The sequence below is a fragment of the Manis pentadactyla genome, chromosome 1, assembly GCF_030020395.1.
Source record: "Manis pentadactyla isolate mManPen7 chromosome 1, mManPen7.hap1, whole genome shotgun sequence".
Lineage (NCBI taxonomy): Eukaryota > Metazoa > Chordata > Mammalia > Pholidota > Manidae > Manis > Manis pentadactyla.
The window spans coordinates 169,372,216-169,383,933 of NC_080019.1; the positions used below are offsets into that span (position 1 = coordinate 169,372,216).

The 11,718-nt window shown below is 38.2% G+C and overlaps 1 protein-coding gene across 6 annotated transcripts in view; it reads right to left on the reverse strand.

Annotated features, from left to right (window-relative positions):
• The window catches only part of SPICE1 (spindle and centriole associated protein 1), a 70,541-nt gene extending 60,095 nt beyond the window's left edge, over positions 1-10,446 (reverse strand). For 4 of the 6 annotated variants that reach the window (XM_036929583.2, XM_036929582.2, XM_036929579.2 and 1 more), the window contains exons 1-3: positions 10,343-10,446; positions 2,711-2,809; positions 40-87 (exon numbers count right to left, since the gene is read on the reverse strand). In XM_036929583.2, the coding sequence (XP_036785478.2) occupies positions 40-87; positions 2,711-2,809 (147 nt within the window). In that variant the 5' untranslated portion in view covers positions 10,343-10,446. Of the gene's footprint in view, positions 1-39; positions 88-2,710; positions 2,810-3,671; positions 3,750-10,010; positions 10,086-10,342 lie in introns of those variants that run through there. The other 2 variants (XM_036929580.2, XM_036929581.2) reach the window with 2 other exon arrangements.
• Between the last annotated feature and the right edge of the window lie 1,272 nt (positions 10,447-11,718).

Sequence of the window (11,718 nt, forward strand, 5' to 3'; positions counted from 1 at the left end):
AAACACTGAAGAAATCTTAGCTTTTGATATTAAACTTACCAAATCTTCAGGAGTTGCCCGATGAACTGTTAGATCACTAACAGTACTCTACAAAAAAGATGAAATTTCTTAAAAAAAAAAAAGAGGTTTCTTACAAAATATCAGTATTACTAGATTTTTTAAAAATAGGATTTCAATGTTTAGTCACTTTCTTTGGATAGTTTTCTTGAAGGAAAAATTCCCTTTAGACAGGTTTAAAAAATGATTTATGAAATCAGTTTTAGTTCATTTTTGATGAATTGATTTTCCTTTACTTTCAAACGCCTTTTTTCATTAGATTAAGCCTTCTGTGCCTTTTTCCCTATGGGACAGATGGGTCTCAGTTAAAAGACTATGCTTTGAATTAAGCATACTTAATTAAAAGAAACCTTTTAATTAAGAAAAAATCTTTCCTTGAAGAGTTAAGGGGTTTGATCATCTCATTTTAACAAGCTAAAATTTTTATTTTAAATTGAAATAAAACTTGTTATTTTTATATAAAATAAATGTATTTATTTAAATGAAAATATTAGTTTTATGATTCAAACTTATTACCATTTTCTTTCATATTTTTCAGAAAGTTATACCTTGCCCATGTGTATATTTAGGCATGAATATGTAATGGATTTTAATGGGTAGAAGCAGATTCAATATCCTGGGACCAAAAAGACTTCATCATTCCAGGAACCAGTATTCTCAAATTAAATATTTTAGACATATTGTAGAAAATAACACTATTTTTAGGTGTCTTACAGAAAATAAGCACCAAATTCATCAATCAGGCATACATTACATTTAAACAACAAACAAAACAGGGTAGTATTCAAAGTGAATAACTTAAGCTTAAGTTGTATTTTTCAAACTGTATTCCATGGAATGAGACACCTCTAAAGTTTCCTAAAAGATAAACTGTGAGAAATAAAGACAGGTTCAGTGTGTGTCCATGAAAACACCTTAAGTATAGAACCTATCATAATAAGAGATGAAGTTTGAGGCCACTGTATAATTTCATAAAATATGAATACAGTCACTCAAGTGAAAAGGCACTAAGCCAGTATGGCAGGGCTACCACACTGCACAACTCCAGGAGGCACCATTAGAATCCCAGTCCGTGTAAATACAGTATCCCTTGGAATTGTGCCATATATAGCCTACACGGCTCTCACTAGCTGCCCTGCAATTTGGCCCTCTCCAAAATAACTTCAGCCCTTTTGTTTTAGAGATTTGGTAATGCAGGAATAAAACAACTTAAGAGTTTTACCTCTATGAGAAATTTAGAGAACTGAGTCTGATGAAATAGCTTCTAATGTATTCAAAAGCCTTAACTTTTTGGCCACAGTTTATATTTAGTTCAAGGCTTTTCAAAACTAAAACTGCTATTCTTTTCATAATGAATTACAAAAGATACAACTATAAGATCATGAGAATTCTTTTTAATAATCAAAATAAGGTTTAAGCATATAAATAAGTGATATGCTTGGCTTTAGTTTTCATAGGAGAAAATATATTTTCATTAATACTATTATTGCTTAAAACTATTTTCTTTTGAAGTTGCCTATAAATCTAATCCACAAACCATTTCAGAAAACATCTCACTGTTTTTATCAAAATGGTATTATTCAGTCTGATCTCTCTCCCTTTATAAACCATTCACTCCAAATGACTTATAACTACTTTCAAGTTCAGTTTACAAAAAACAAAGGTTTTTCTAGCACCAGAGATAATAAAAAGTAAATTCTGATTGTAATTTCAAATGATGGGTTTTTCAAATATGTTCTGAGCAAGAGCAGTGCATCAGAATAAATACTGAACTTCCCAAAGTAATCACTCTGAAGGGGACAACTTATGCACCTTTTTTCTCCATAGAACCACACCCTTAAAATATTTTATAACAGATGGCAACAAAGTAATATAAACACTAAGAAATCCCCACTGTCCCACTTCCAAATGCTGTCAGTTTGGCCAAGATGTCTGGCTAAGGTGATTGGGCCAAAACCCGAAGTTTCCAATCTGAAAGAATCCCTGAGATTCAAACTAGTCCATAACTAGCTCTCTACAACAGAGTGTAAAGGCATCTAAAGTCTCATGGTCTAAACTGAAGTACCAGGCTACAAACAATAAAGATCTCCTCGGTAATTCCAAGCAGTAATCAGGGTGGGAGCCAGGGACCATACGTCCCAGGTGTCTAAGACTTGCTTTCTATCTTAAGAGAACCTTTGTACTGAAAACTGACCAGCCTCTGGAGATGAGCAACAAACAAGTGAGGAGAAGGAGAGCAAGGATCACCCACTTTTTTCAACCAAAAATGCCACTCACGTGATTATGGTATCATTGGTTGCTATGGGTAAGTCTAAAAAAAGGATGAAAAAAAATTTAGATTTTACTAGTTGCCTTTTAAAGCAGTGTTCTCAAAGGAGAAGGGAGTACTTTTTAAAAAACACACTCCCACCCCCTTAAGATTCCAACTTTTCAAAAGAGGTAGAGGTTACAGCCTCAACATGTACATTCTTAAAGAGATCCCCAAAAGATTCTGCTCTTTCCTCCAAGGTCTAGAATACAACATGCCCAGAAACTCATTCCACCCAATACATGCTGAGCCCCATTCAGAGCACCATCCTGAGTGACTAGGGCCATGTCATCACATCTATTCCTTCAGAGTGATGTTACTCTGTCTATGAACCCACGTACTTACATCCCATTCTTGCTTCACTGACGTTTTCTTCTTCTTTACTTTCAGTGCTTTCCTTCCTCCTCCCCGGGGACCGTAACGGTTCACTCTGACAAATGACATCTAGGAGTAATAATATCAGGTTTTTAAAATACAGGAAAAAGTATCAAGTATCACCAGAGGGGGACAAAAACATCTAGGAAAATAAACTTTAAAACATCAGAAGAAAAATTTAAGCAGAGAGCTTTAGGATAGCAGTCATAAGCTTTGCATCAGTTACACAAATCCACAAATAGAGAAAATGTTGATCACTAACAACATGAATGCAAGAGGAGAAGGGCAAAGAGAATTGGAGCTCTTTTTTAAGCATTCAAACACTCAAAATCACCAGCGGACACATATGTACTTAACTTACAACTAAGGTGGTTAAACTTTAGAGAACACATGAGTTGTATCATTTCTAGCACATTTTTCATATACAGTTCACCTTTCAAAAACATGCATTTGAACTACATGGGTCCACTTCTATGTGGATTTCTTTCAATAAATATACTGGAAAATTTTTTGTAGATTTGTGACAATCTGAAAAAACATTTTCTTTTCTGTAGTTTACTTTATTGTAAGAATACAGAATATAATATTTCTAACAAACAAAATACATGTTCATTGACTATGTTATCCATAAGGCTTCTAATCAACAGTAGGCTATTAGTAAAGTTTCTGGGGAGTCAAAAGTTATATACAGATTTTCAGCTTCACAGAGCTCAGCACTCCTAAGCCCCACATTGTTTAAGTGCCAATAGTAATAGTAAATGGAGATTATTATTGATACTAAACTAGAACATAGAAGCTTGTCACTCTTAAATTAACAACACTAAGGACATTGGACTAAACATTATACAAAATTTAAAAAAGACTTACGGTCCCTGAACACTAGAATTTTACAATATATATACATATGACTTGTAACAAGCAACACATATACCTGATTCCTATTTCGGAACTTCTTTTGTGTGTGTTTATTGAAAGGGCAAGCTCCCGGATTCTATTTCAGCCAATTGGGACCCGGATCCTACCTCAGCCAGTCGGAGCTTGGGCTCTCTCCTCACCAGTCAGCAAGAAGCCCACCAACCACCCTTAGACACTGCCAATCGACCAGAACCATGACCTCTCACCCCACCAACTACCCCTAGACCCAGCCAATTGGCCAAGGCCACACCTCTCACCCCACCAACCACCCCTAGATCCCTAATAAAACATTTGTACTTTTGAAACTCGCTCTTTCTCTGGCATTTTGCCACTGCGTTGATGCAGATGAGAGATTGAGCTCAAGCTAGCTTGAATAAAGGCTCTTTGCTTTTGCATTGGTGTTGGCTCCTTGGTGGTCTTCTGGGATTCGCGACTTTGGGCACAACATTTATTATTTTACTGAAGTATAGTTGATATATATTATATTGGTTTCAAGTAAACAATACAGTGATTCAACATTATTGTTGAATACAGTGATTAATAAATAATACAGTGATTACACACACTATTAAATCCTCACCACAAATAGTGCAGTTACCATCTGTCAACATAGAAAGATGTTACAGAATCACTGACTATATTCTCCATGTTGCACTTCCACTCCAATGACCAACTTATTATGATTGAGAGTTTTGTGCCTCTTTATCTCCCCACCCACCACATTTCAGAACTTTATTTACACACCCAAATCATTACAGAACTTTCCAACTGACCCCCTTACTCCAAATTATCCTAAAACAAAGACTCTATTATTTTCCTTAAGTATATTTTTGAAGTCATTTAGTCTACTGTAATGAAAACGCCTAAATGCAAGAATTTTCAAGAGTTCCCTCAATCCTATTTGTTCTCTGTCCTATCTTGCTCTTATCAATCACAATTACTCTTTAAATATGGTACCTAATTTCAGGGTTTAAAATCCAGCGGAGGAGATAATTAGACAGGGACCATAGATGTAGTCAGAATAGACTGAAGGCCTCCGGAGGGGGCAGGGCAGGATATTTGCAGTCAGAGCAATGTAACTACACACAAGGAAACCCCCCTGCTAAAACTCTATGTTAAACATTGAGCTCTAGAATCATTCTTCAGTGAAATCAGTTAATGTTCCCCAGATAAAGAAGAGTAGCACATGTTTTATTATGCTAATCATTTGTAACCATGTGTAAGATTCACTTTAGCATGCTAAAAGGCCCAGGCCTATGTGCTGTCTTTCCTCCTTCAGATCTGACAAGGTGATTTTGCAAACTGAGCAACTAACTTAGCATGCAGACCCAACTGTAGACGGCATAGTAAAAGGCAGGAAGAATTCCATCTTAAAGATAAGATTGCATTTTAACACCCAGGAAGTTCAAGAGGCAAGATTCTTTAGCAAGTAGACAATACCTCAGCCCACCTTGGGGGCTGGACAGGCAGCCTTTTGATGCGCTCCCAGACCAAGGCGCCGGTGTCCCAGAGAGAAATCAAGGCAGGAAATTCCTTAAGTTAATTTTTAATATTCAGGGACCACTTAAGTCCACACCCCTAAGTTTTCTCATGTTCTTGAAAAATCCTCAACTGCCTATAAAACCCCCTAGACAACGCACCACTAGGGACTCTCTTGTCCCCTCCTGGCGTGAGCAGGGAGCTCTGTCCTTTCACTTTATCTCTAAATAAAAGCCTGTATCTCGCTCTCCTACCTTGACTGTTTGTGAAGCTCATTCTTCGGCTCTGCAAACAAGAACTCCGGCATCAATAAGTCACACAGAAGTTAGAGAATAACATTTAAGTTTTACTGTGATGATGATGATGACCACAGTGGTGGTGGTAATGATGGCATCAGCTAACATATAGTGAACGCTTCTGACAAAACAGGCTCTTGCCATATATTATCTTAAAAGAGATCTTCATAATAATTGCATGAAGTATTTACTATTTATACTCATTTTACAGATAGGAAAACTAAGGGACAGAATTAACCAACTGTGAATGTCACACAGTAAGTGACTAAGCCATAAGCGCCATTTTAAGATATAAAATGGAATAGAAGTATGAGTCCAAAACAAACTCTTTATGGTCGGTTACTTTTAAACAAGGGTACCAAGAAACCGTTCAATGGGGAAAGAACAGACTTTTCAAAAAATGGTGCTGGGACAAGTGGATATCCATATGAAAAAAGAATGAAGCAGGACCCCTACCTCACAATATATATATAAATTAAATTAAGTCACAGACTTAAATATAAAACCTAAAAGTAAAAAACTCCTAGAAGAAAACATAAACGTAAATCTTCATGAACCTTGGGTTATACAGTGGTTTCTTAGATATGACACTGAAAGCATAAGCAATCAAAGAAAACATTGGACCCCATCAATATAAAAAACTTTTGTGCTTCAAGAACACCATCAAGAAAGTGAAATAACAGCCAAAAGAATGGAAGAAAATATTTACAAATATATCTGATAAGGAACTTATCCAGAATATATAAAGAACTCTTATAACTCAATAGTAAAAACACAAATAAGCCAATTTTTATTGGCTAAGGGATCTGAATAAACATTTCTCCAAAGAAGATACTACAAATGGCCAATAAACACAGGAAAAGACAGTCAGTATCATTAGTCATTAGGGAAATGCAAATCAAAACCACAGGAGATACCACTTCTTACCCACTAGAATAGTTACAAACAAAAAGATGTTAATAGCAAGCATTGGGGAGAATATGGAGAAATTGGAATCTTCATATATTGCTAATGGGATATAGTTGTGTAGCCACTTTGGAAAACAGTTTGGCAATTCCTAAAAAGCTAAGCACAGTTACCACATGACCCAGCAATTCTAGTCCTATGTATATACCAAAGAATTGAAAACTTATGTCCACACAGAAACTTATAAATGAATGTTCATAGCAGCATTATTCTTAGTAGACAAAAAGTGGAAATGAATGGACAAATAAAAAATGTATCCATAAATGGAATATTATTTGTCAATATGAGGAATAAGGTACTGATAGAGACTACAATATGGATGAATACTGAGAATACCATGCTAAAAGAAAGAAACCGGACACTAAAGGCCATATATTGTATGATTCGTTTATATGCAATGCCCAGGATAAACAAAGCCAGAGAAACATAGAGAAGTAGCCAGCAGGGTGGGAGGGAAGAGGGAATGCACAGTATGGAGAGTGACTGCTAATGGGCACAGAGTTTCTTTTCAGGATGACAATGTTTTAGGATTTCATAGTGGTGATGATTGCACAACTCTGCAAATATACTAAAAAGCTCTGTATTGTACACTTTAAAGAGGTAAACTTTATGGTACTTAAATACAACTCAGTAAAACTATAAGAAAAATGTAATAGTTCTTCAAAAAACCAAATGTATACAATTAGCAGACATAATGTGGGGGGTGGTGCTTGGGGAGGGCTGTACAACACAGAGAAGACAAGTAGTAATTCTATAGCATCTTACTATGCTGATGGACAGTGACTGTAATGGGGTATGTGGTGGGGACTTAATGATGGGGGGAGTCTAGTATCCATAATGTTGTTCATGTAATTGTAGATTAATGATACCAAAAAAAAAAAAACGAATATATTTTACTCTTTATCCACTTAGATTTTCAATTAACTCTGTGGAAACAAAGGACAATCATAAACTGTCAATAAATCTATTTGAGATGTATATATATAGCCACTAAAAATATATTAAGAAAAATATTTAATGACACAGGAAAATACATAAAAAGTTAAGTGTAAAAAGAACATGTATAGTATGCACTCAGTGATGTTAATACACATACATTATTAATAAGCACTTATCTGTGCCAAGTACTTCATATTTAATCCCACAACCCTATGAGACACATAACTATCTTGAGAAACAATATAGTTTAGTTAAGAATATAATCTGAAACCAGACTATCTGGGTTCATATCCCAATTTGACACTAACTGTAAAATAGAATTAATAAAATATATAAGGTGCTAAGAATGCCTGCCTAGCACATACTAAGTCCTATTTAATGACTGATGATGATGATGTCAATGACAAAAACTATTAACCCCTTTTCCCAAATGAGAAAAAATTGAGATATTAAGTATATTGCTTAAATTCACACAAATAATGGCAGAGCTGAGAGCTGACACTCAAAACCGGGTCCGACTGACTAAATGTCATGCACCTTCTAGAAAAGTGTTCTAGAATTGAGTTCTCTCTGGTTGGTTCTGTGTTTTCCAAACTTTCTACAATGAACCCTTGTTACTCTTAAAATAATTTTACTCTTAAAAGTTAATCTTCAAACTTTTGTAACATGGGGACCACCCTTGCACTGAAAAGTACTCTCATGAAAATCAGCAATAATGGTGACCATATTTTTCTTAACCAAGGATCAGGATTTGCAGTCTAACAAACAGGTTTTATGTCACTTACAGAAAACACGTATCATGAAGGTGCTATAGTTCACATGCTGAAATATGAGACTGTAGAGATATTTTCTGACAGTTTACAGTGATAAGGAGTCAAGTAACAAAATTGGCACAGACCAGAAAATCCAGGCTTGACTGGAAAAAATATAAAATATTACTAGCTTCCTAATTAATAAAATTATCCCTTCTTATTTCTCAGGCCCCTTGTAACTCTACAGACTCCCACTCCTGGAAGCTCTTCCCTTCCTTAGCTTTCATGACACTCTTTCTCCTGGTTTCTCTCCTATTCTTTGCAGGTTCTGTTGGCCCCTCCTCACACCCTATAGTCAAGGAGCTTTGCCTGGTTCTATCCCAGTGCTCTTGTTTTTCCATTGGACACCCTCTCTCTTCACCAATAATTGTTTTTGAAAGTATTAAATGTCAGGCACTGGAGATAAAATAGTAGTAAACAGGTCTAATATGGTGCCAGCTCTCATGGAACTTACTTTCTAGATCACCTGATTCTCGGCTTCCGTCAAGTGACCTCACCCATCTCCTTGGGCAAAGCTATAAATGTACTGGGCACACAAACACACTGTGAAGGTGAGTCCCAAATCAAGAATTCACACCCTTCCTCAGAACACCAAATGCTCCTTCCCAACTGCCTTTTGTGCATATCTCCTAAATATCTCAAATACAGTATAGACAAAATACAGCTTACCACCCACATCCCACATCCTCCTTCCACCAACCTCCAGCTCTTGACATGTAATTGGCTTGCTCAGTAAATGTCTTCTGACTTCAGCTAAACTCACAAAACAACCATTTTTTTAGTTGCTCCAGTTTAAAACCTTAGCATCATCTTCTCTTCCTTCTTGTCTGATAGCCAGTTAAATACCAGAAGCCATTATTGCCCTGAATTATCTCTCACCTGTCCTCTCTTCTTCATCTCTAGTACAAATGTGTTTATCCATTGTTCATTTTTCCCAAATGAACTTCATTTTACTCATTCGCTCACTCATTTCATTATTCATCTATTATTTCAACAAATAGTTTTAAAGCACCTGCCAAGAGCAAGGCACCAAATACCACCAGAAAGTGGCATAGTCTGCACCGTCACAGACATAGTTTATCAAGGGACCACAATTAAATGAGTAATTACAATAAAAGGGTAACACAGGAAGTAAATTCAGTGTCATGGTAATACCAACTTATTCTACACAGTAAGGGAAGGCCACCTCCTCCCTCTAATTCCCCCAAAAATGTTTAAGCTGAGAGCTAAAGTATGAATAAAAGTTAGAAGCAGAGGAAAGAATGTTCCAAGTGGGGTAAAAGTCATTATTATAAACGGTTTGAGAAGTTCACTTTGACTAACAAAGATTTATGAGAGGATAAGAGACTAGGAAGAGGATATAATGAAAGCAGAGACCAGGTCACGGCTTCCTGAACCGTAATTTGAACGCTATCCAAAAGACCAACAGGAAGCCACTGCAGGATTTTAAGCAAGAAGAGTTTTGATGAGATTTAGCAAATCCACGGTGGCTAGTGGAAAATAGATCCCACGAAAACATGACCTCTTTGCAAATGCTGTCCCTTCAATCAATCCACTAGCTGCCCCCTTCAGAGAGGAATCAACCCAGCTTAGCACTGAGACCCTCTCCCCACTTGGAGCCCGGCTGACTTTCCAGTCTTTTCTCCTTCCACAACTCCCACACATCCTAAAACAAAGCTCTCACTTCCATACATAGTTCCAACCATTCTTTTCGCCCTGCTTGGAACACCCTGCAGACTTTCGCTCCCTTCTCCGCGGGGTTAGATCCCACTCACTTCTCAAAACTCACTCAAGCGGCACCTCTGGATAAACCCGGCCCCAACCATCCAATAGACTTAAATGACGCTCCCCGTCCCCAAGTACCCTGAGTAATCTGTCTCTCTCCTGCTAGAAAGCCACAACCGTGTACCCCCGACTTCTAGCTCTGTGCAAAGGGGCCAGAAAGCGGTGCGCACGCGCACACTCAGGGCGCTCCTAAAGGGAGCGCTCTAGACACAAACACAGCCAAACAGGCATCCTGACACTCGCAAAACACAGAGCCGCAGGGACTCTTTCTGTGGTAAAACCCCTCTACCCAGGCGCCTGGATCCCCAGGGAAAAGAAAGGGACACGCCGTTCCCCCCGCCCAGTAGCCCGCTTCCTAAGATTCCGCGCGACTGCGGGTTACAGGCCTCCGCCTGGTCATTGCAACCTGCCTTGCTGGTTCCCAATTGCTGCCTCCACCACGATGAAATCTTCAGCCTCCAGAGCTGCGGGCCCGCCACAGGTTAACGCAGCTCGCCGCTTCCGGGATGTTGCCTCGGTTACTGAAGCCCCGCCCCAGTCCCTTGCGTATATCCGGCGAGGGCAGTGCGCAGGTGCCTCCGAGAATCTGGTGTAGGCTGAGGGAAGAACTCGTGTGTCATCCCTTCACCCCGGGTACCCTCTGCAGGGTTCTGGGCAAAGCTTTGGAGCGTAGGCATGTAGCCAGTTTCTTCTGAATTCTCTAGAAGAAAGATGCTGTGCACACCAATCTTCACATATCACACTTCCTTGCTCTCACATCTATTTGTTCAAAAATGTTTACCACCTACCAGTGTACCAGAGACCATGCTAATGGAGTCATGTTCAATGGGGTCTAAAAACAGGTAAGCTTACTATGTAGTAGCAGGCAGCTTATCAATGACACAAATGTAAAATTAAAACTGACAGGTACTAAAAAGTAGGTATACTAACTAAATATCAGCTTATAGGGATATTTGAATTACTCAAGAAAGCTAAAACACAAGGATGAGTAAGCTACCAGAGAACAGTAGAGTGTTCCTGCAGAGAAAGCCACATATGCAAAGGTGTATGGCAAGCGTGAGGGAAAGGAAGAAGTTATGTCCGGAGTTCAAAGAACAGTGGAAGCTCTGTGTAAGGGAGGCGGCCCTAATAGGCTGGAGCTGGAACAGGCAGAGCTGTGTAGCCATCTCAAGGTCTTTACAAGACATTTCATTGGAAGACAGTGAGTATGCTCCAATAAGACTACTTCCTTAGGCCCTGGTTTTCTACTCTTAAGACACACCCATAGATGGATCAACAAATACATATTCAACACCTAGATGCAAAGAACTGCCTTCTAATAGTATCTACTCTGATTGAGGAACTTTGATGTAAATACATTTAATGGTCTATCAATGTAATCATGCATATATTCTCAACTCTCTGCCCTTCTCTCAGGTACTAGAACAGACACTTCGCAAAACCACCACCCTGGCCTTCCCACCACTGTACGTAATCAGTGCCTGCACCCTTGCCACTGAAACTGGAAGTAGAAAAACACCCAATCATGCCAGCTGGAAATTCATGATCACCAGTTTTAAAGTGGGCTATGAAAGATGCCTGGAGACCATATTACAGTTTCCTGCTCCATTGACTCTTCTACCCTCCTAGACAACTTTATTCCTTCTCACATGTCCAACATCTCTTCATCTATCATCAGTCTCAGCTGATAACCTTGCTTCCTACTTCACTGACAGCATTGAAGCAATCTGAAGAGAACTTCCATAAATTCCCATCACTAATTCAATCCTCTTATCAGTATCTTTAC